Source organism: Gavia stellata, chromosome Z, assembly GCF_030936135.1.
Source record: "Gavia stellata isolate bGavSte3 chromosome Z, bGavSte3.hap2, whole genome shotgun sequence".
Taxonomy (NCBI): domain Eukaryota; kingdom Metazoa; phylum Chordata; class Aves; order Gaviiformes; family Gaviidae; genus Gavia; species Gavia stellata.
The window spans coordinates 4921613-4947533 of NC_082637.1; the positions used below are offsets into that span (position 1 = coordinate 4921613).

General features: G+C 42.1%; 1 protein-coding gene across 2 annotated transcripts in view; it reads right to left on the reverse strand.

Moving 5' to 3' along the window:
- The window catches only part of ARK2N (arkadia (RNF111) N-terminal like PKA signaling regulator 2N), a 47779-nt gene extending 25768 nt beyond the window's left edge, over positions 1-22011 (reverse strand). The window contains exons 1-2 of one of the 2 annotated variants that reach the window (XM_059833744.1): positions 21946-22011; positions 5794-6610 (exon numbers count right to left, since the gene is read on the reverse strand). In XM_059833744.1, coding sequence (XP_059689727.1) covers positions 5794-6517 — 724 coding nt within the window. In that variant the 5' untranslated portion in view covers positions 6518-6610; positions 21946-22011. Of the gene's footprint in view, positions 1-5793; positions 6611-21945 lie in introns of those variants that run through there. The other variant, XM_009811699.2, reaches the window with a different exon arrangement.
- Between the last annotated feature and the right edge of the window lie 3910 nt (positions 22012-25921).

A 25921-nucleotide genomic window follows, 5' to 3' on the forward strand; every position in this document is an offset into this window, starting at 1 on the left:
ACCCTCTGTTAGGTCTGATGGACACAGCTGCATCGCGGGGGTAATCCACACGACATGTAGGAGTGAGCAACCTCACACCAACTAGAAGCATGCCCTTCATGGCACGAGCCAGCGGCTGTGTGGCATTTCTAGCGTTACTTCTAGCCAAGGCAGAAAACAGACAGGGCATAGTTGGAAGGAAATTGTTCTCCTTCCTTCTATCCATCAAAAAGATGGTTAACATGACTGGCTTTGGGATTATCACGAAGAACTTTAGCAGCAAGAAGAGGAGGCCATCCTCATTATCTTACTCTACACATCAGTAAGAAAGGCAGTGGTATCTATATTTTTAAGTTTAGTGTTCACTCAGGAATCCTCTAGGAAGCAATAAAACCCCAAGAAAACGAGGCTCTGTATATGTTTGAGGAATAATAAACAATATGCACATGCCCTCCGAACACACAAACATTACCTAAGGTAATTCCAAAACAAGACAAGCATCACATTAAACTACACAAAGCAGCTACAGAACCTGACAATATAATATCTAAAGGTGAAACTTGGGGGATTCTCTAGCTTAAGAATAATAGAAAATATCCTAAGAATAAGAGAAATCATTCCACAACCTAAGCAAATATTTACTAATAAAAACATAAGGCACTAAATCTTTATTGGGATTTCACTGAGTACATGAAATTACAGTATTACTTAAACAATACATTCTTTTTAGGAGCTATTTAAATGAGGTATACGTAAGTCCTTCAGTAACAGCTAAACAAAGCCTAGGATTATTCTCTTATTTCCGAGCAGTAGCAATGCTACCCACCGGGGGCCAAAAACCTTCTATTAGAACTACTGTTTTTTAAGTCCCCTCTCCCGTCTCTTTATCTATCAGACAGGCTGGAAATTCAGCATTCAGATCCTCTGCTCAAAAAGAAATCACTTTACAGCAACTAATTTACATCCCTCCAACTGCATTTTAACTAAAAGTAATTAAGTAAAATGGTACCTTTTTCCTAAAACGTGGTTCCTTTTGTATATTCAATGTCTTTTTTCTCCCTGAAAAAAATATTCCTTCTGTTCATATACTCCTAGTGTTGAACATCCAATATGATTCTGTTCATTCGTCTTTAGTCAGGGATCTTATCCCAAGATCAAATAATTAAATGGCAGTCTTTCTGATTTCCATAGGCTTATGATCAGACAGCTTTAAGTAACATTGAGTAAGTTTTAATTGCAATTTAAATAAAAACTGTTGATGGCGATATGTGAGACGTAATCTAGTTAGGCTTTTAAAGTTAAGAATGAACTAGCATGGTCAAAGTTGACAAAACTGTTTTGTAAACTGAAGAGACTATGCATTGAAATATATATTATGCTGCAATATTATTTTTAAAAGGCATCATTCATAGTATATCTACAATTTACAGTAGCAGCAAATCAATGCTTCAAATGCTTCCCTTGCAGTTCTTACAACAAGACTTACTCAATCTTTTGTTTACTGGTAGCCTTCAGCATTAAAGAAATTTAATCAAGCCTAAAAATGCATTTTTATTACATTAAAAAGCTAGCTATCCAATTGGTCCCTTCGCTATCTGTAAACTTACAGCTCTATAGTTTTGAAGTTAGACCAAGTTAAAAGGCAAAGAAATTTGCAATCACAAAGGGGTCAGAATCCAAGATTTGTATCTTATTTTCAAGACAATACCTCATGCAGAAAAGTACCTACGAAATTCCCTAATACTGCCTCTCTGTGGGATCTATTAAGTACTATCCAAATAATGACCAAATCCAAAGTTATTTAATTTAGGAAATCTGACAATGTGACAATTTATTCTAATTAGCAATGGTGGATTCTTCTGTGTCATTATGCTACCTGACATTTCCAAATGAGTATTTTACTGCAAACCACTCTTAACATATTTTTTTCCCCCCTCTGTTCTTATATAATTGTCATCCTGCGTTACTTCAACCAAATCCATCCCTTGCAAAATGCTTCATCCAAGGTCTATGCACAACTCTTAGGAGAAAGTAACCTGGCTGAGAGTCCCTCACACACATTGTTCTCCTCTCTTTGGACTTCTACATACTAAAACCCCTTTTCTTTTTTAAAATGTGAGCTGCAACACCTTTTTTAACATCAATACTCAAACTTTTTAACAGATTTTTTTGAAAGCCTAACGCTATTTCAATTCAGATTTTTCCGAGTTGTAGAAAGCACAACAGTGGTGAAATGCCAATTTTTTTGTATATTTGGATTTTTAAAACCCCCTTCCTTCTTCCAAAGAAAAGTATTTACACAGAAATAAATATCAATTCCCAGACTTGCTCTCATGCCAATTTCATTCAGAGTTAATTTGCATGGTGAAATTTGAAATCATTTAAAGGAAAAACTTTCAACAGCAGCAGGTCTAGGAGAACCTAATTTCAGGACACAAAGATCATCCTCTTATGCTGTGAATGCTATCTGGTGTTTAAGAATGGTAAAATCCTAAATGCCAACAGAGAGGCTCAATCATTAAAAGATAAGAAATTGTTCCTCATCTGCAATAATTCAAAAATGACGGCATTCCCTGAATTAAAGAGCCCAAGATTATGACTGCTCAGGTCAGTGAAAAAGATTCTCAGTATGAAGTTTAGATTGAACCTGCATTTTCAGGTATAAATTAACACAATATATTCAGAATAACATATCCTATTGCGCTTAGCTCCTACTGAGCTCACAATATTTGTATTGACGTATCACCAGTCAGACCTCAACTCTTTACTCTTCAATCTTTGTTGAGAAGAAAAACAAGCCTGCCAGTACTTTAATCCACATTACGTTGGAGTTCAGTGGAGAGAACTGACTCTCTATTGCACAACTGCTCAGTTCACAACTTGGGTGCACACACAAAATGAAGCTAATAACACTACAGATGTTCACAGCATTATTATGTATTTCACTGAACATTTTCCTTACCTTACTAATTTAGCCAAACATATTTCAGAACCAGTCACACGGATGGTTTGAAAAAAAAATAACTACACTATTAAAATGGAAGAGGTTTAGTAACATGACATAGAAGACTACTACTGTATTCTCAAATGGGGCACTTAAATTTTCAGACTGCACACAAGCAAATTGTCTTCTGTAATGCTATGTGCGTTGATAGAAGGTTAAGAGCCAGAGTACATACAACCTTTGTACGTGAAGGCCACATTACATTAACTGTCACTAAAAATTTTAGAGCATCTCTGTTGGCAAAGCTATTTTTCAGACAACAGACATTGAAAATCAGTCCCATTAATAAGCTCTGTGTAGACAGTAACCAACATTATAGCTGAAGTGTCCAAGTACAGTAAGACTAAGGGGAAGAGAGACTACCTGTAAAACTTTTCTCCATCAATGTGTACAGACTTTTTCAAAAGGAAAGGCAAAAGTTTTTTCATGCTTATGTCCTTCTGACAGGTGCATTGTAGTTTCTTGACACTCAAGTTCAAGTATCAAGTTAAACCTGAAGTTTTCTCTCAGCTTTTAACTGTTTGCAGAGGACACTCATGGCCTGAATTTCCAGTAATGCTTTTTGATACCCTGTATTATTTTCTAACTACGTGTTCGTTCCCTAAATTTTGAGGATATTCACAGTGTAATGCTAAGTGCACTAAAATGGCTTTCTAGTCAAAAAAATAATTTAAGTTCATCATTTTGCCAGTTCCAAGAGGGATCGCAGATGGCATGTGAACCTACCACTGCGATGGAGAGCTGGGAGTCCTGCTCAGACTCAGAGCTCCACTGCATCTCTTAAGACCACAACGTTTCATTAACCCGCAAGTAGCACAGATGCCCTTATCTCTACAGGGAATACTTTTCTCTTGTACTTGGAGACTCTTTCCCACAAACCAAAGTCCTTTCTATTTAAAGGAAAACCGCAATGTGACAGGTATGCATTGCACCTAATTCCAAAAGGACAGCTCAAAAGTTTTAATGTTTTAAATGCAATTTAGTATCAAGCAGATGATACAGGCTATGAAACAAAAATAAAGGCCACTGGTCCTCGGGATGTTTTTTGCACTCCCACATTTTGCACTACAGGTAAAACTGGGCCTTTGTGTAATCCTCACTATATCATCAAGCTCTTTCGTGCACTGCAATGGGACCTTTTCACTGCAAGCATCTCATGGTTAAGACTGAGAGCTCAAATACAGAAGAGCCTAATGACACAGAAAAAGTACCCTGGAGTGGTTTCAGGTCTCCGCAATGGAAATCAGAAACCTAGGCAGCACCATGTGGTGCCTTTCTGGGTCGCAAGGTACTTTTATGACTCAAAAAAGAATATACCCTGGGGGATTTATTGTGTGTGCATTTGGGGTTTTTATAGGGGTGGGGAGGAACCTGTCCCAAAACTCAATAAAAGAGTCTTCTTCGACGGGCTCTAAATCAGGCTTTAATTGCCCAAAGTGTAAATATAGTAAATAAAAAGGCACAAAACTATGAAAGCTAGAAGTTTGAATAACTACTAAATTGGTAAAAATTATTTTAGAATTCCTATTAAAAGTTTACTACTCAATTAATTATAGGAGGACTATGCCTTTCCCAGACTTTCTAATAATAAACATTAACTTCCTTTGTGCAACCTGCTTCCTAGCAATATGTGGGAAAAATGCCAGTTCTCATGGTGACAGAATCATTCACCATAATCAAGCCAGTTAAAACACAGTTATTTGTAAAATTTGCTGCAAATATTTTAAATAATTCATCTAGCAAACATTAGTTCAGCAACTTAAGACTAATTATTGCAGTTTTCCTTTAAATGTTCTTGCCCTATGTAAGCTGATATTTAGCTCAAAAAAAAAACCCTTCTAGCACAAGAGGCAAAAAGGCATGTAACCCAGTAAAAATTGGCAAGCCAAAAAGTTTATTTTGATGTGATTTTATTTTAATTGCCATATGAAGATTGCCATATGATGACGGTTCTATGGTATAATATGCTGCAAGAATAATTCACACAAAATCCTGTCCATGGCACTTGGGCTAATAAAAGAACAAAGACTCAGCAGACAAAAAACTTCAAGAATTCATCTTTCTTTCACTAATAAAATCATGAGAAGACCCCTATAATTTGCTGCCTCCAATCTTAACACAGATGTGTCAGAAAATTAAAAGTATAGAAATTATAGATCCTTATGACATAGGAAAATGGTAATAGCTTTGTCTAAAATGGTGAAAATTTAGGTGTGAATATAAGCTTGGGCACCTGCGTAAACAAATTCATATTTATGTCCTAAAATAGGTGACCAGCTGCAGTCTGGAAGAATTTACAATAAGGCTAAGTAGGTTTGTCATGCACTGAAACATAGAGCTTAAAGCACAGCGTAAGTGCAATAGTGAACAGGGCCTTACTGTAACACGGGCAAGAGGTATGCCATGTTATTTCTAACACAGCTGCCAAGCTGTGGTCTTAATATATTAAAGCAAAGCTGGCCACTTATCTTAAGAATGTATTTATTAGATTATCACCATCTAATGGGATTTGACAGCACTGATAGGAGTTCATATAGGCTTACAAAGGAAAAGATCTGAAAATTCCAGAAATCAAAAATAGTCCTTCCTCCAATTTACCATTTCTATGTTTTGTTGGTGTGCAAAAGTGCACCGAAACCTCAGAACAGATTTTAAAATTTGCCCATGTCTTGTTAATATACTGCAGTCTTCAAATTTACACAGAGCTGCAGTTCTCCTGGTTTTTCTCAAGTGTCACTCATCTAATTTAGCATGACAGCTGAGAAACGATGTCAGATGCGTTACAGTTCAGTTTAAAAAACATCCTCTACCTGGTATCTCTGCAGTGATTGTCTTGCTGCTCCCTGAAACCTCTTCGTCATCATCTGATGAACTCGTGCTCGAGTCACACGTCAGGTCACTATCACTGGTACTGCTGTCCTGCAGCAGGTTGTACTTCTTGCGAGCAGCTGCCTCCCGTTTCTGTCTTAAGAGCCGGATTCTTTCTTTGTGCTTTTGGCTTCGATGACCTTTTACCTTGGTAACTCGACCATTCTGCTTATCACTAGACTGTCGGTTTTTCTTGGCAGCCATTGTTGAAGTTTCACTTTCGGACCTGGATCGCCTGGATTTCCTCCCAACTGCAGCCCCAGACACCGCAGAAGGGTCTCCCTCTACAGCAGCTTCAGCTTGACAGGGCTCATTCTCTTCTGTGGAAGACAATGTATCTGAGTCAGCCAAATGCCCACTGGAAGAAGGGGAAAGCATGCAATGATTAGAAGAGTCACTCTCGTAAACTCGACCACCCGTTGGCTTATCGCTCTCTGTAGATGCTAGCTGAGACTCGGAGGAGTCTCGCCTCAGTTCCATCAGTAAGCAAGGCATTGAAGAGAGCACCGCAGAGTCTGCTGCAGTGGGCACGTTGTCTTTCTGAGTTTGTGTCTCCAGTTCTATAGGTCCGTCTTCATCAGGAGCAGTCTCTTGCTTTTCAGGAGTCTTTGGTGGAACTTCCGAATCAACAAGTTCTTCTGCTTTTCCCACTGCCTCCATCTTCATTTCAGAACACCAAGGTCCTCCTGGTCTCAAAGCATGGAGCACGCAGTCTGGAAGACTGGGTGAACTGGATATGGACTTCAGCAATACAGCAGCCTGCACAAGAACAGAACAGTAAGAATAATTTACCCAAATAACTCACTCAATCCTGCTCTTCACAGTATTACCTAATCAACTCATTGCTTTCAATTTACAGACAGTATGGTTCAGTATCACATTGGTTTTCTTAATTTACTTTTTCCTAGTGAACTCATCCTGTTACACCAAACTATTCTTCCTTTAACACACTCATGAAAGATGGTACTGGAATCACATTAAATGTGGTTCACCTCACTAGAATAATCAAAACAGATCAGAAAATAATAAAAATATTTCTCAACTCTTACTTTATAGAATTTAAATCAATATATTATAAGCAACACATGCTAAACTTCTTTACCTAGAACTTTGAACATATTTTAATGGAGAATTTTAGCCCTTATGAACAATGCCAGCGTGAAAATTCCCAGACTTGGTAGTCATCTACCTGGACAGACCAGAATATAGGTCAGTTTCCACATCTATGAGAAATCTACTTTCAGTTGAACAGGACCTCAACTGTATAAAATTACACTGTTTTTATGGTAATTTGCAAACTTACAGTACTAACATGACATAGGAGAAATCCATTCACTTTGAGCTGATGCCAAACAGCCTCTGAACATTACAGAGCAAGACTACAAACACCTTTTTCCAGCGGAACCGCTCTGCCAGTAGATCTCACGTCACAAAGATGCATTTACAAGAAGCACCATGAAGTGATACTAAATTGTCAAGGACATGGGGTTTATGACATCTACAAGCAAGGTCTTTAGAGCCATGAGCTATGTGTAACACAGATTTCTCAGCAGAGAACCACCACGCTGGTGAGTTGTGTAAAGACTTTTTAGGAGTATCTAACATATCTAATACACCATTCAAGTGCTCCTTGAGTGACTCCCATACAAGTCCTGGTTGTATGAGAACCTACCGGTTGACCTAGTTTCTCTCAAATCTGCCAGGAAGACAGCATCAAATAGTATGGACTGCAAGCAAGAAACAGCATCCACCCACACCAGTATCCTACATTTTACTTCAAGTTATAATTTAATAAATGGCATTGCTTCAGTGCAAGCACAAAAACCCAAGCTATTTATCTGATTGATAACTTCCATGTTATCAACCCAAAAGTACCTGAAGCACCTTCAGGGAAATTTTCTTTTAGAGGTCAATCTTTACCATATTATCTTCATTAGTCACACTCTGCCATCCACCTAAATTTTCACTTGGATTTCAACATAGAATAAAGATCTTTGAATTACCACATTCGCTTACAGATGAATGGTATGGAACAAATTGTTTATGGGTTTAGAAGTATAGTAAATTATAAATTTATGGCACTTCAAAAAAAGTATAGACAAGAAAAAGCAGTGTTAAGATTTAATCTACTGGTTTTTAAACATGCATTTCTGCAGACAAGGGCAATTAGTACTTGAGCAGCCTGAGAAAGCATGGATGGTTCAGAGAGATTTTTCTATACTCTGACAATCGTTCTTCAGATTCCTGATCCATCCCAAGCTGCCTGTAACTGTACGTAGGTAATTGTACGCTGCTTCCCCCCTCCATCTGCAGCACGCAATAAGGCTACTTCCCGGCTTCTAAAAAGTGCTGTGAAAAGCTCAATGTTGTCCTGTCTGCCCTAACCCACTTTGAAACTTCATTTTTAAAGAATATTAAAATAGAGTTCATGCTTCCTTCAGGCTAATGAACGATATGCTGGATGGTGCAAGGGAATTATGAAAATATTTATGGGAGAGAAACACCAGTTAAGGAAAGCAAGCTTAGTTAATATCAGACAACACAAGAAAGATGGGGATGACAATTCTAGGTCTGCTAAACATGACAGAAAAACAAAAACCAAAAAGCAAAACTAGCATTTTACTTCCAAAAAAAAGAATAAAATACATATGAAAAAATACAGGAACACATATATAAGAAAAATATTTGCCAATACTTGCAATACTCCCTTGAAAGCCACTTAAAAGAAGAATTTCTGGAGATGGTAATTTAATGTAAGCAATCAATATCACGTAAGAACCAATTTATTTCCAAGGCCACAGGACAGCATCAACAAACCCAAATGATGAATACACATATTCCGAGACATAAATGTGTCCCAATACTGTAATAAAATCAGTATTTCTACATATTTCATCTGCAAATCTACATTATCAAATAATTCTCCTATTGTACACGTAAGTAAAACACAGATTTGATGATTAAATGACTGGCTGAGAGCTATACAAAGTGGGATATGTATTGCACCTGCTAGTGCAACTCCCAGCTTTGCTCTGGCTATGCACTTTGAAATGAAAAATATATTTTCTAAGGGTTTTGAAATGTAGATGCAAGGAAAAATTTGATTGCTCAACCACATACAAGAATAATATGAGCCTGGCCAAAAGAAATGTGTTTAAATATTCATATTAATAACTGCAGAACAGCTTCTGCACTATTCATCCTTTTAGCCTGGGGAGCAGAAAGAACAGAGCTCGACACAAAACTAAAGGGCAGCCAAAGTGAACTAGAGACTCTTTTTTTCCACCAACGTCCTACTTGGGAACACCATCTACCTCACAGCTCCCAAAGGGACTACAAGAACACCGGTACTTGCCTTTCCATCTCTCTGGCCTATCAACCAGAAAAAATTATGTTTCATCTACATGGTACCACCTTGCTAACAGTCTATTCAATGACTTCAGAAGATTTTTTATTACTAAGTAGGATCTTTCTTTAACTACTCAAACCATGCTGGTTTGATCCCTCACTCAGGGATCAGAGATTTATATTTTCAGTAATAAGGCAGCACAGGGACTGGTAACTTCACAAGAGTATATCTGGTCAACATTTATGTGTGTTTCTGTATGTGGACAAGATACTTGCTCTGATGAGGTTTGTACTCTCCAGGTCCCTTGAACTGGCTATTTAAGAAGTCAACAATTCTAGTATTAGTACACATGTAAAAAAGAACTTGGTATTTACCTCGGTGGAAAAAAAAGTCTGTCGTGACTCAGACTTTGCTGCAGGGAAGAATACAGACAGTTCAGGGGGAAATATCTATGCCAAGGAAAGCCTGTCTCAAAGAAAGAAAAAATGTACTGATTTAGTTCTACTTGAGGAATGTATAGATCAGACAGAGGAAGGGACTATAGTGAAAAACTCCCAGTCCTTTCTTGCCACTCACTTTTCTAATAGCAGTGCTAGAAAAGCTAATCTCAATAGGATGCTACACAAAAGACCAGTTTCTTACTTAAATGAGAACAACATAGCACTGAAGAATAAGTTGTGATGCTTACGACACAGATGGATACTTAATTAGACATTGCTCAGAAATGTCATTCTCTTTTCTGATGCACAGATACCGCACTGATGATGTTAAAAGGCAATTCTGTAAAAACTTCTGTGCTAGATTTTTCCAACATAAAATTATTTTATTTTCCAGCCACACAAAGAACACACGAGAATGCAGAAGCCATTCAATATCTAAGTGTACCTTTAGCTGGGAAATATTTTCAAATCATGGACTCATTTGTAAAGGCACACAATTTGTACACTATGAAACCTGCACTTTAGTGAAGAAATCCAGAAGGATCCTGAAGGTCAAATTAGCAGAGACAGCCCAGCCAGTCTAACAGCTCGCTGCCACTAACAGGGATGAGTTTTACCCGCTACTCTTTTACCACCTAATCGTGACTGCGCAGTCATATTCGTTCCTTTGCACCAGAACTGGCTGATCCTTTCTTGCGTAGACTCACTTCACTAAGTCAGCAGAAAACAAAACCAGAGAACAAGTGAAATTTTCAGCCAGGGCTGGCAGGAAGATAAGGGAGGGGTAAGCAACAAATCATCCCTTTAGAAAAAAAACTAAACCTGATAAAAAACTACCTGCTGTTTGGTCTTATCACACCTTGAACTCACAGGTTCCAACTAGACACAGGAGAGGGTACTGAGTGTTGCTTTCACAGCACTCTTTGCTCTGAGAAGAGATTTTTGCAGATAAAAGTTATTAAAAAGCAAAAAATTTAATTAAAACACAGGTGTTAGTAGCTTCCTAAAGAACAACTATCATGGAATATATGCTATTAAGTAATATATACTACTGCAGAAAGAGTTGTATCGAGGATGGCGTGCATACCCCTTATCAATCAATAACTGGCCACTCACACATCCTTCATAATATTTTTGTTTGGTTTGCTCTCAGTGAATGCTGCTCTTTATAATTGTATATCCTGCAATGTCAGAAGGAAATGAGTTTCACCGAAACAAATGATAAGACCTGAAATACTTAAACACCACGACACCCTAACCTTAATTGTACATTGCCATTTTAGGTGTTATTGACCTGATTAACGATAAAGAATGCCTAGCTTATATGAAGCAAACCAGCTCTTTTTCTCAGCAGCTGTGGATATGACAGATTCTTACTTCAGAAGTACAAAGTTTTTCATAGCAGCTTACTGTTAAAAGTCACTTTAGTTTATTACTGACACATTTCCTCTTATTCAGAGTCCAACAGACCACTTCTTTGGCATGCTTACGACCATATCACCTTCTTCTGCCAGTTCTAGCGATCGTTTCAATGAAAAAAATTATCTAGCAGAACATTGTCTTTTAATGCCATTTTAGCACTGAAACCAAACAGTTTGAACAACCTACCTCTTCTCACCACTAGCCATTCATTCGCAAGCTGTAATTAAAAAAAAAAATGAGAAACTGTACCTACATTTTTGCAGAAAATAACATCAAGTACGTACTTCAAGCTTTTTCTGACTACGTAAATGAAAAGTTAAACTGTGCTGCTGCATAGGAGTTACTTGTTTGGAATACACAGCTAACTACAGATACCATTCCAGAGCATGTACTACCCTACAGCTCCAGCATCACAGAAGTCAGTATTTTCATCTAAATCTGAGTATGTTTTTGTATTTATACAGAACTAAAGACTATAGGGGCTCATACTGACATAAACAATTATTTCCATCACCAGTGGATTACATTATCTCACATTTACCCAACATAACTGAGCAAAGATGGAATAAATCAGAGGTGTGAGAGAGGTAATGACAAATATAGACAACTGAGGCTAATAAATTATGTAGAACAGTTGACTTTTTTTAAATTTAAACACTCAGGCAAGCCCATCAAGAACTCTGAATCAAACACTTGACAGACTGTGTGTCTAAGGATGGTGGGTTGGGAAGGGGCAGAAGCAGCACATGACCTGGGTACTGAAGAGTTGACAGTAACGCACAAGTCCACTTCATAATACAGAAGAGACTCTTGGCAACGACCAAAGTTATGTCCTCTTCTGACAGAGAGCCACATAACTCTGAAGATGCGAAATGCTAATGGCTCTGGCCCCCCCCGAAGCTTCACCAAAATCTGTTGTAGGTGTACCTGCATGTTGGTCATGCTTTTTTTTTCCCCTCGTACTTGAATCACCTTCCTTTCCATTAAAACCAACACGCTTAATTCAGCAAACTCACCACTGACATTCTGGTAGGAATAACACAGACATTTTGTTGTTGGGCAAATCTGTACAAGTAAAAACTAATCAATCCAAATAATTAGATCTCTATCAGAAAAAACTAATCTGCATCCAGAGAAGCGTAGAAGTACCAACGCTTTCTGCGCTTCCCAACTACTGTCTTTTGGACTTGTTCACCTCCTCCCCAAGATACCATACATTCTTTTTTATTTTCTTAAGTGTCACACATACCCATGCACTTAGAACAGCAGAAGTGTGACCAGCACTCAATTTAACTCAAGACAGTTGACTCAGCTCTGTGTGGATGTGTGTGCACGATGCTCTAGAGCAGATTTTTCATAACACTAAGCCACCCCCACACGGATACTGTGTAATTTATATAGTGTTCCTTTGAAAATGCTGCCCTAAAGCTGACTCACTGGCATACAATTCTACCTAAGGCACATTTCTGGGAGTGGAGCTGGCTTTTTATCAGATGATTCATAAATCAGGCCTGGTAGCAATCCTAAAGAATAGGACCCTGGTAAGAGAATTGCAGTGCAAAACAAAAGAAGAACGGATTAAACTAATGCTGTGTTTCAACTGGTTTTGCATAAACAAACGAAGGTTAAAAATAGGCTGCTCCTACTGAGTGCTCAACAGGCTGCATATACAAATTATCCATGACTGAATAAAAATTACAAGTATATGTATTAAAACAAAGGTTTGCGGAGCATCCTTTGCAACCTTGAAAAGCAATATTCTTCATCCTAAGAAAGAAGCAAGGCTTTATATTTAAATACAGGTTTTTGCATTGTAATGCTTAATGCACATATTCTGCCTCTTTCAAATGAGAGGTAACTACCAGCTATAGGGTAGTTCACAAGCCTGCACACAGGCTTCCAGAAACATTCACCAGCTGCACTGGAATCCCACAAAAAAAAAAAAAAAAATCACAGCCCTCGTAAAAATAAATTCATTAGCATACAGATAAAGGCACACGGGGTTGGCTGCACTTACTCTTCTACAGTCTCATTTCTTTCTCATAGTGAAACCATTTTTCTCAAGTATGCAGCGATTTAAAGTCTACAATGCTCTCCACTCTAAAAATTAGAGGGGGCATATTTTTATTACTATCTGTTCCTAAAATTTTAAGCAACTCGCTCTTAGATTTTTCATTATTCTTTCAACAAAACTAGTGGCAGAAATCAATGCTAGGATAGCTGTGCTTCATTTCTTTTTCTCCCTGCCATATATTAGCTTGCAGAAGATCAGCCTACTGAGGATAGTCATATGGATATACCATCTTTTTCTAAGATTTTGAGTTTAACAAATTTTCTCACTTCACCTATCCATTTCTGTTACTCAAAGGAAATGTATTCCGTGCTTCCTCCGCTGGTTCGTGCCATTCTACATAAACAGACCTCCTCTTCTCAAGAAATGTTGGTCTGTTGTTCTACCACGGTCAATAAAGTAATGCTCACAGAAAAGCCATATTTTAAATTGCTTGAGCATGACAATAACAAATTAATCCTGGTTTTCAGAGCACAGATTTTCTTTCTATTAAGAACATCTATCTGAAATTTCCTGAAAGTAATCAAACATTGCATTATTTGCTAATAGCTCCAATTGGCAGATCAGGACAACTGCAGTGTAACTTCAAAGTAGTAAAGTCATATCAGTACTGCAGTATTCATTCACGAAGGGCTCGTGCCTGCCTCCTGCAAAAATGAAAGCCGGTCCAGCATGGACAGGCACAAATGTACGTTGTTATTGCTGTTATTTGGAAATCTTGAAGCAGCAACAAGTGCCATGGGACACTGCTGCAGTTCCAGGAGCCCTTAAGTCCATCACCACTGTAAAGAGGTAGAACTGTCTACCTGCTGGGACAGTTAGCACCCATCAAGTCCTTTTGTAATTCAACTTCCCAGAGGAAAGCTGCACACCTTATGGCAGGGCTAGTTGGCTGAACCAGGTCAGAGTCAGGGTCCAGAAGGAGAGCAAGGGGAGCATCTTACACAACAGACAGCAGCAACAGGAGCAAGGGAGCGCATTGGATGATTCTCCTGATCTTGCAAACCACCACTCCAAAATTGCACAACCCTTGACATCAGGAGGACAGATACTGTCAGCAGATAAGAGAGCTGTTTTGTCAAGTTCTGTGTAACGTTCCTTTCCACTAACAGTGCTGCCTACCTAACCGACGCTACAACTGCCTGGGCTGTTTTGCGGGTACTTCTGTAGCTCACGTAGCGACTCGCCAGCATCTCCTCATCTCTTACAGCTATCTAAAAGCTCAAACTGGTATGGATTTATGACAGGCATTTAACAAAGATCAGTTAAGTGATGTTAAGCAACTCTACAGTTTGTAAGTATTTTATGATCAGTCCTTTTTACATATCTTTGCCACATGCTAGTAGACAGGAAATAAACAAAACCGATCCTCAGGTATTTTAAACCTTCAAATACTTTAATTCAATACCAGCGCTGTCTCTTTGCCTTAAGCCAGTATCTTCCTGCCACAGGGCAGTAACATACCCATTTTATGGTCTGGCCAACTGAAGAAAGCTAGATCGGGCAACATGCCCAAATTCTACAGGAAGGCTGCAAAGGAACTGTAAGCCAAACCTTGGATGTCCAGTCATTTTCTCATCCACCAGTTACTAAGATTATTTGTTTGTTGCTGTAATTATTAAGTTAGTAGCATAAAATCTAAATATTGCAACTGAAAAATAAATGGTATCAATACACTAAAGGCAAAGTCACTTTGCATTCAAATCATGAAAATTTTCATAACAGTAAGATACCAGCTGCTGTTGGGCTGTCCTTCACACCAAACCCTTGATCGTTTTTCGACCAGTAAAAAGAGGTGCCAACTGAGTTCATCATCCACCAGATTGCTAACAATCGATACCACGGTCTTTACATGTTCAAAGTGCTCCTAATGAAGGAAGCACTCATGACACTGGCCTGTCATGACCTAATTAGGACTCAGTAAGAAACAGGTACAGCTTCACTGGAAACAACCCGCTACCTTCTCACGAAGAAAGCTCACCCGTGCCTCTGAACCATACTCAAGAGCCCAGTTAACTCAAGATAGCTAACCTTTGAGACTGTATCTTTACAAATCCTGACACTCTCCTCCTTAGTTGAGCTTTCCTAAGAAACTAATGCAACAAAAAAGTTAAATTCTTGTAGGATGCCGCAGGCATAGACAAACATCTGTGGACACTGGCAGAATTAGAGGGACTGTGGCTCGGTCTGTTATAGGAGGAGAACGAAGCCTGGTAAAGAAAAAGGACAGTGCAGGAGAGGGTTAATTTAGAATAAGCTTTTGACAAACAACAGATGAAAAAATAGTATGAAGTAAACACAGGTTGGTTCTACAAATGAACAAAGGCTACTTTGGGTATTTCAAAAAACAGAACTGACTGGGTCAAAAGCCAGTTACATGTGCATTAGGAATAATGACTCTACCACAGGTTTTACTATCAGATACTTCCTACAGTATTTACTCCCAGCTGGCAGAGGTGAAGAAATTTGACCTCTACTTCGAGAGGATAAGAGACAGACCAGGAAACAGACATTTCTTTCCCACAACGTACAGAAGACTTTGCATATATTTGACTACAGAAATTAAATAACAGCATGTAAGAGAATGCCAAGTTACCAGCTATTAAAAGAGCAATAGAAAATTAAAAGGTAGTTTTCATCAGTACCATGCAATATTGACAGGAGAAAACAAAAACAACAACAAAAAAACCCCAAAAAACCTTACTTACCCTTAAATAAAAGCACCATTTAACCCAAAATGATTTGTTGCATTATTGTTCTTGATTTAGGAAAAAGAGGCTCAGCTGCCAGAGCTTGCTTAAGAATAAAACTAATGGTTAGCAACAGGAGACAAACAACATATACAGCTTCCCCAGCAAAAGGGGAGCTAGAATAAAAAAGAGCATCAAGTCTGAAGTATTAATTCAACCCCATTCTGTTCATTCAACACAGTCGTCTTATTGCTGTAGCTTGATGAGTTCCATACAAACAGTGAAATCCACTACAGGTGTTAAAAAGTAGAAAAAACAGTTTGATCTTGTAAAACAAAAAAGGGAAATCAAGTGTCTGTTATTAAACCAACTTTAAATTGATGTGAGGTCTGTAACTTCATAAGCCCCCAATAATGAGCTAACTCTGGCAAGAGACTCACTACATTTCCCTAACTTGGTTTTATGGTACTCAACACCTTCTGGATTTTTTTTTTATTACAGTGAGCGGATCCAAAGCCTGAAAATTGCCTTTAAGATCACTTATTGATATCAGTAACTAGAACCATGGAAAATAAACCTTTACCTTGAAGGCTTTTTAAAAACAATACTCAGAAATATTTTTTTTTTTTTAACAACTCCTCACAGATTCTGCATAGTGCTGATCAAAAGGTATCACCAGCTCTGGAGGAACCATAGCTATTGCAACTCAAATTATATTTATCAGTAATTCAGCTCTTGGGCACTGCTACCCACAAGCCCATTCTTTCCCACAGTGACAAATTCATTTCCAAAAGACATCTTATTAAATGTGATGAGGCCTCAGGCTACCAGCATTTCATCCAATTTCATTAGGAGACAGCCTCTACACACCCTTATCTTACATTGTGTTTCCAACCATAAAGCACATGGAATTAGTAAACAACTTCCTGACCTACTCTTTACCAACCTTTTTCCCTAACATTTTTCTCTTTTGCCAGATTACGTAGAAATGTCTCTCCAGCAAGAGTTGGCATTCCCAGAGAGCAAGAACTGGGGGAGTGAGGTGAGGAATCAGGAGTTTACCACCTGATGAGAAAGCCACAGTACAAGAGAACAGTACTGTCTTAGCGTTACCTAGCTATCACGTTATAAGTTGCTTCTTTTTACTCCAAAAAGTTTGACAATACTATTGGAGCATATAGCGCCAGCCTCAAAATGGTATCACGGAAATGTAATATTCCCAATGAAAAACAAATTATTGAAATGGTAATAACAGCATCATCATACAGACAACTGGTATTATAAAGTCTGGCTCTTAGTTATTCCCACCTCTGCTACTGTGAGTCACTTGGTCTCTACCCATTATGGATAAATGAAAGTGAAATCTGCCTTCTCTAAAATAAGTCTTGAAAGGCTAATGACCAAGCACTGTGAAACAAGACATTACAGCAGAAACGTAGCAAGAACAACACTTATCCAATCATGGTCAGGCTCTTCCTGCTCATTTCCAGGAAACTTTGAAGCATCAAAGCAGAAGAGCATTGTGCAGGACATTGCGGAAGTCTCACTATTAAGTCAAAGCCATGATCCAAGTATATTGACACAAAAATGCTATCTTGAAAGAGTCTTGCATACTTGCATTTAATTAAAAAGTGACTACCTGTTCTGCTTATGTTTAAAAAGCTGTCAGATTGGGTCCTATACAGCTTTTAAGCTGTCTTCTTGGAGACCAAATATCACAAGGCATGATACGGCTGAAGCCTGTACACTATTCTGTTACTTAAATCAACTTCTGAGCATTCAAGAGGCAGACTGCGTGGTCAAATTGATATAAAACCCTAAGTACCATCTTAAATAAAAAAGGATATTAGGTTGGATCATTCTGAATCTAAAACTGACTCACCATCTGACCACGGGTGTGTTACTTGACCTCCCTGTACATTCAGTAATGCATCTGCAATGGTGTAACAGCAACACCTCAGTGACAGAGCCGCATCTCATTTTCAGTCCTGAATGAGTAATCAATGTGTGCCCAAACTGCAGAAAGTAAGTCATATCCGTGGAGAAATTGCTGTACAGTACAGGCTCTATTCATGCTGATCAGACATGTCAAGAGGGAACACTAACAAGTGGGAACGGGCAACCACAAATTTAAATTCTAACCCTTAGCAGTAACACTGAATAAGTGACAAGGTATCAGTCCCTCCAGCCTAGCCCAGAGATGTACTCTGCTATGATAAGGTAACCGCAGAGGCTAATATTTACACTATATGCACATTTGCATTTACAGTCTCTTTCATCCAGTTTTCTTTTTGCTCAGAATTGCGCATTTGTAGACGTTGCATTCTAGACCTCAAGTCGCAAACTCAGAACTGCATTATGCATTAAGAACCTGGAACACAGATGTGACAGGAAGACAACATGAATCACCACGAAAATAATACAAAGTTCCCCGCAACAATATTTGCTGCCACAGATTCTGCACTCGTAACAGTTCACCTGCTCCTGAATTACAGTGCTAAAGTTAAAGGCACAAGTGTTGGTTCTCTGCTGAACTTCAATTCATGTACTGGAAAACTGAGATAAAAGTTGTTCCCTCACCATGTAAGCCTCAGGTTATCTTGGAGCTGTAACTGCACAGCAACACGCACTGTACCACACAACTTTACCCCAGAGCTCTTTCCCAGCACTACATCTGTCTCTCTCTCCAACTGCTGCTTCATTTTTGGTTCCCCGTTGCTACCGATAATGTTCAAGCCAGCAAAGATTTTCAAGTTTTGGTACTTCTTTTCCAGAGCGCTTGTTCTGAGGCACGAGTTATACACTTGCAACTATGGTATTTAAATCTTTCACTCTGATCTGGTAAATGTGTTATTAAATGCGCTGCTCACTTTCTGTCAACGTTTACAGTTTTTTAAGTCATTTAGTCAACTGCAGATAAAAACACAGAAGCTGAGATTGACCATAGACCCAATTCTGTCAAAAAGTACCATCAACAAACTAACTTTGAAGTGTTACAGAAAATTAAATACGGGTTGCTCGAAACAATTTACTCATTTGAAAAGTTTCCAAAGCTTTAACATATCTAGCGGTGACATTTCGGTCAGAGGGTAACCTGACAGTTGCAAATGCTTGGTCTGCAGCGGCTTTCACAGTGTGGTACGTAGAAACTCCCATCTCATTAACAGATGTTTAAGTGAGATGTTGATATACAGGTGGGTCATAGATGGCACAGACATCCTTGGTGGAGCAGGGAGTTGATGTGTGATAATATACAAGAGATAGTGAAGAGAGTGGACAAAATCAAGACAAGGCAAAGAAGTTTTAAAGGTAAATACGCAGCAAGGAGATGGGGGGTCAGGACAACCAAGGCAATTATTTCTTGTTGCTCTGATCAAGTTACACCAACTTATCTCCCTCACGCTTAGTGTTCAAAGCCCCTCATGATTCTCTATATTTATTCTTTGTTCATCCAATCTTATCATACCTCATTAATCCCCACCTCCTCCACACTGTCAGCTGCCAGCGGGATCTGCCCGTTTGTCAAACACACACAAACATCCTTCCTACCTCTCTTTTATCAGTTAGAGCAGTGCTTGGTTTGTGTGTGTTGTGACCACTCCGTATCGACCGTTCTCAACTGCCTTGTGGTTGGCTTCAGGTTCCTTCCCTTTTCCCCTCCCTCCGCAGTACTCAGTTTAATGTATCCACTCATTTCCCAGCTTGTTTGTGCACTTTAATTTCTACCAAGCAGGCAGCTTTCGTGTGTTTATCGAGCGCAAGCAGAGAGGGCCAGGCTGTACTGCCATAGACATCATAGGCTTGAACGTGTAAGACCACAGTCCTTTCCTCTTCCTGATTTCTCAGGAACTTCTCATCGCACCTCTTCACGATGCCAACTAGCAATTAGGCTGAAGAGCAAACAGAAATAGTCGACACATTATAATTAAAAATTCAAGTGTTTAAAAATGAGTCAGAACTGTTATCCTCGTACTTGAGCATAAATACCAGCTGCCCAACCTCACGTACTACCTTCCATCACCCCCACTGTCCCTCCTCCTAATCCCCTGGACAAAACACCAGTGTTACTGGTATACCAGAACCACAGAAAACAGCATTTTACTAGCTTTTAGTAGCCATGTAACCACCCCCTTAGGAGCTTCTTCTGCCAGCACCAGACCGCTCTAGATCACTAGATGTGAGAAATACTCAGAAAATGATGCTTAAAAGTGATTGCTGTTGGGCAGCCGAGTTCTCTGCACTTCATCTCCCTGCTTTTGTATGGTATGTGTATATGGAGGAGGGGAAGCTTGTTTGGGTTTAGCAAACACATGACAAGCAATTCCCTGTTCTCTTTAGAGCTTGTTACAAACCTATTCCCTCCGCAAGGGCAATGTTTCCCTCCTCCAGGGCAAGAAGGGAAGCTGCACTGTTGTGACTGCCTGACTTTCAGCTCTTATATCACAGAAACAGCAATTACAGGTGTTAACTAGGGCAGGAGAACCACAAGATGAAGACCTCAAAAGAGCCCCATACCTGGTTTCCACCTCAAGGTCAAATATTAAGTTTTTTAATAGACTTAAGCAGCATAAGATACTTTAAGAGAAACATTCTAAACGTAATGTTTGTTTGCTGTTCTGAGGGGAGAGCTGTTATTGTTTGTATTAAAATTTTAGCTTGAAACTGGAAATAGGCTATCACTTGCCTGTAAGCGAAACTATTGTTTGGGCTTGTGCATGACAAGTACCAGAGAAGAGTTAAATAAAATCTATTTGGGGACAGGGGGAAGGGGAATTAAGGGAAATTTTACATTTTTAAAGCAAAGCTCAAGGGTTCAAAGATCTACTACCCATTCATTTTTAAAAGCTAGCATTACTTGCCAGTGAAAAAACAACCAAAGCCAAACAGGATTTACACTTGTGTCATAGCACCTCCGCGCACAAGTTTTTTCAGCCTTTGAAATGCTGTTAGGTACTTTATGTCGGTTTAAAGTATGTACCTAGTTACAATCAAGACCTTGTTTAACTAAGTTATTGCAGTTACGGATTCACAAAGTACCTGCGAACTTTAATACAAGTAACCTAGTTCCACTATTAACAAATGAAGACATAAATACAATTAGATACTACTTAACAAAAGGTGGAAGGTCTCCCCAGCAGCTACACAATGTAAACCTAAGAAAACCCCACCAATTCTTTCAAAAAGTGGCCTTTTAAGTAGTTGTCCAATAACCTCAATGCAAATAAAGTTACAATACCGGAATTGGGGAAACAGTTAAAATCTTACAAGTCTGCTCAGACTGCCTTTTTCCTTTTTGAAAAGAACAAGTAGCACAGTTAAATTTTATATTCTCCTCGGATGGCTGTGTGGCTCGAAGCCACATCTGCAACCCATTAGATGTTAGGAGCTCAAGGGGAACCCAGGCTAGATAAGCATCGAACAACTTGAACTTTTTTTCCACATAAAATATATATTCCCACATCATCCAAGGTAAACAAAGAGGCAAAAAACCTAGAGAAGCGTAAAACTAGAGCAATTACACGCCTCGTTTTTCAGAGGGTTTTTCTCCGAACAGCTAATAGGATCCCACAACACGTTACAGAAGTCCTAGGAAACACCAAGGGGCCAGAAGTTGCTTCCAGGAGCTGTGGCAAGGCTTTCAGCGGCTGACTCCGGGCAAGGCTAGGACAAAAAAAGCGGCAACTAGGCTGGACTCCTGCGTCCCGGGCACCCTGATGGAGGTCACCCCTCACCGAGGCGGTCAGCGCCGAAAGCCACCCAACGGGCACCCACGTTTTCCTGAAACCCCTCGGCCGGCGCGGAGGATGCCCGGCGCGGGCAGGGCCGCCTCCCCGGCCCCGGTGGGACCAGGCCCCCCCAGGCGCTGCGGGGGCCGTGCCCGCCCGCTGCGGGGCACCGCCGGGCCGCCCGCTCCCGCCACCGCCGGCCCCGGGGGAAGCGGGAAGGTGGGGGGGGGGGTAGGCCGGCACCCACCCGCCCCTCCGTGGCGCTCCGCCGCCTCCCGCCCGCGCGCAGCCGGGCTAACGGCAACGGTTCCGCCGCCCGCCCCGCGCCCCCGCGGCTGCGGTGAGGCGGCCCGGCCCCGCCGGAGCGCGCAGCGGGCGAGCCCCGGCCTCACTCACCTGGACGACGCAGGGCCCCTCCTGGCCTCCCCCCCGGGGGGCAGCAGCTGGGGCATGGGCGGCCGGGAGGAGCCGGGGAGGAGCCGGGTCTCAGCCGCGCCGCCGCCCCCCCGCCCCCGACGCCAGAGAAAATGTCACCGGAGGCCGCGGGGCTCCGCTGCTCGGCGTCACTTCCTCCCGCCGCCGCCGCCGCCGGAGCAGCCGAGCGCCGCGCAGAGCGGCCGCCGCCCGCCGCGCCCGCCAGCGCCACCTCGCGGCGCAGAGCAGCGCCGGGGGCGGGGCCGGCAGGCTGGCCCCGCCCCCTCCCTCACCTCTCCCCCCGCCCTCGCGGCGGCCTGAGGGGAGCGCCGGGCGGGCGGGCTGTCCCGCGCGCAGCCCTCGCACCCTCCGGGTGTCCCCCCCGCGACACGCACACCCGCCTACACGCGCGGGGGAACCCCTCCGAGCAGCCCCGGGCCCAGCGGGGCCCCCCGCGGGGCGTCGCCTGAGGGGACGCAGCCGGCCTCGGCCAGGCCGCCGGCGCCCACGGCGGCGAGAGCGGCAGGGCAGAGGCTGCGCTGCGGGGCGGAGGTGCGAGCGGCCCACACCGCGTGAGGGGCACGGCGGCAGGCGGCCACCGCCAGAGCCGGTTCACGCCGGCGGGCACCTTGGGTCACCCGCCACAGGGGAGAGCTGAGGCAGCGAAGGCCGGTAGATCAGCCAGGAGGGAGACCCATCTGCACTAACGGTACGCCGCTTGATTTGGCTTCCCAGCGGCCAAGCAGAAGCGTGCAAACCACGGCGGTTGGAGCCCACTCACCGGAGGAAAAGGGCAGAGGAGGAAGCAGAAGGAAAGCAGGAAACGAGAAGAAAGAAACGTCTTGTCCCGGCGCAGGGGCCGGGTGAGGAGGAGGGCCAAGCTCGGGAGAGACGCAGGCGGAGGCGGCAGGAGCCTGGCACCGCAAACGCCTCTCGCCAGTCCCTCGGCCAACGCTCGTTCCCCCTCCAACACTGATCCTGGTGATCCTGCCTCTGCACTCCCCGAGATCAGAGACCTGGGGGTTGGGTGGGGGAAGCACGGTGTGCAATTAGGGTGACATTATAATGCATACATTAAACACGGTTCTGATGTTTCTTAATCAGAGTACTTAGCTTTTCAGCCCCGGGGTATATATGCTGCACAACTGCACAATACATTGTAGGTGGTGCTCTGCAACTTGAAAACGTGGCAGCAATCATTTCAGTATAGTCCCTAAATCCTGATCAGGGCCTACAAACGCCTGGGAAATTCAAGTGTTAAACATGCGTCGTACAGCAGAGGCACCCTTGGAGGATCCTGCTCCTCTACAGCCACTGCTTGTGGCACAGAATCAGTTATAGGGTTGATAGTATAGAAACGTGTGTATGCATCTACTCCCCCCCCCAAATCACGTACATGGACTTTGGAAACAAAGCCAGACATCACGTACTACCTCAGGAGAATTTATCACACTGAGGAGAAACGAGAGTAAGAGAGACATTCAGGCACAAGCAGAGCTACATATTCAGGAATTCATGATTCTCTTTTAAAACAGCACTTTGCAAGATATTTCTCACTAAACATGTAAAAAACTTCCTTTGCAAGAGCACCAGCCTCGCCGGTGCATCCGGTATCGGCAGTGTCAGCAGAAGAGGGCACAAGCAGGGTGCTAATGAAATCCGTACTGAAGAGAAAACCTGGGGGCTCTAATCCAGAATCTGAACTGATTTTTTTATGTGGCTCGAGCCATGCCCTGCCACCAACTAAAATCAACCTCCACAACCCGGCCGCCTACTTTTGGGAAAATAATCCAGAATCTATATTTACAGGGAAGGATGCGCTTTGGCGGCACGACTCCTGAAAGACACTCAGAGGACAGAACGCTGTTGTTAGGCGTTAGGACACGGCAGTGAGGAACAAGCAATGCAGTTTTGGACGGCGTGCGGAAAAGCATAACGACACAGGCGAGGGCGGTGAGCATCTGCCTCGCATTTGCAAGAAGAGTGATAAATGGAAAGGAGCTCAAAGAGCCACGACTGAAGGAATCTGCAGCCTGGGGGCATTATGAAGGAAAAAAAGAAATTCTGACTATCATAGGTACAACAGAATTAGTAAACTAAGCAGGGAGATATTAGTGATCTGTAAATAGTGGCATGAAGGGAGAAGACTGGTGATACGTTAATGATTTTAATGGGGTGAAATGAAGGAAGGGCATGTTTAAGCTGAGAATCAGGGTGGAAAGCTTTTGAATGGAGAACCGTAGGCTGGAAAATTGTCTCCCTAAGGGAAGTGGTGAAAGCTTTATTGCCTCAGATTTTAAATGCCAGATTAGGAGAAATACCAGGGGACTCATTCTGAATTTTCAGGGAGATGGGCTGAAAGATTAGGAAGGGAGGAGGAAAGGCAAGAGGCGGTGCTGGCTCCAGGAATTTAGGGAGTACAGCTCAGCGCTTCTTCTAGGCTCCTTTGGCTCCGTTTTATCACTCTTCGACCGCCTCTGCCAAGAGTGAAATGATTTCAGCGCTAGTTACCTCCACAAGGAAGCAATAAGAATTCCTCCGCCACGAAGAAACGCTGTGGAGAAATGGGAGTCTCGGTGGGACATCTCTAGAAAGGATCACCAGGAAAGGGAGCGGCGGAGGCTCCTTCAGCTGCGGAGGGGTCCGCCGGTGCAGCCCCACGCCTGAGCTTCCAGGGGACAGTCATCACCACTGCCACCTCCCCTCTGTGGCACTTGCGCTTCCCCAAAGACAATGGGAGGAAATTAGCTCAGTGCTGGAGCAGACGGTGGGAGCGACCCCAAGCAACGCTCCCCTGTCAAAGTAAAAGCTGGTTGTGAGAGCACTTTGGCTTCCAGGGGCTTCCAGGCTGGCTTCCCTCAGCCGGCTCTTGGCAGGGGGAGCGGAGCACCTCTGTCCCCGCTCCCATCTCTTCCCCAGCCCCAGGCCAAAAGTTTCGCTCCAGCTCCAGACTGGGAGAATGACTTTTCAAGAGCTCATCCTCATGCATCCGATGGCGGTATCCATAGGCACGTGACTAAGCATCCTCTGCAGAAGGAATTTATAGAAACTTCACCTTCCCAGTAACATTTAAACAACACCCGTTTTCCAAGCTGGGCCGCGGGCTGCCAAGCATCTGAAATCACAAATGCGCCGCTGAAACCCGGCCAAGCCATCCCCTGGCTGCGCTCCCGCTCCTTCGCGAAGTCACCCAGGCTCCTCCGAAGCCACCAGCAGCGACCAGAGGGGGGCCACGGGAAGGGTGCTTCGGACACAGAGGGGTTCATCCAGCCCTCAGCTACAGCCCACGTGTCCTGGGAAAGGAAAAGAGATAAAACCTTTCCTCACTGCTGGGTTTTACCAGCCAATATTGGCTAATTAAGCAGCTGTGCTTTAAAGGCATCTTTAGCAAGGGGCTAGAGGAAGCATTTATTAGATTAGGTTGTCGTTTTGGAGTTGTTGGTTGTTTTTTTTTTTTACCAGAGATTACATGGTTCAGGAAGGACGGTGAAAAGCTGAATGACTTCAAGGCAGATGGAGGCAGCGCTGTATCCTCCATGTAGGTGGTACCCAGCAAAGAGAGAAGGAACCGCAAGTTTTACTTTAAACACACACTTATTGGTAAAGCCTCTGCTTACTCACTTGTCAGGGTGTTTTTGCAGAAGAAGAATTTCTGAATTGGAGAAGCAGAAATCCTTCCAGCCTGGTAATGAATTTTTTTAATGAAGTGAGCATATAAGAAAATGAAAAATGTTTCTAAAGCTGCTTGAACTTACTAACAGCAACTGCGTACTCAGAGACAAAGCGAAGGATTTCCTGTAGCATGCAAGGCCATGCGGACCAGGATTATTATTGTTCCACTGCTGACCCTGTAATTTAAAAATTCAAAGAATAGCTCAGAAATACAAAATCTTTCCCAGACTGGTAAGACCTATTCAGTACTAGATGTAATTAAAAAAATCTTAAGTACACTTACAAT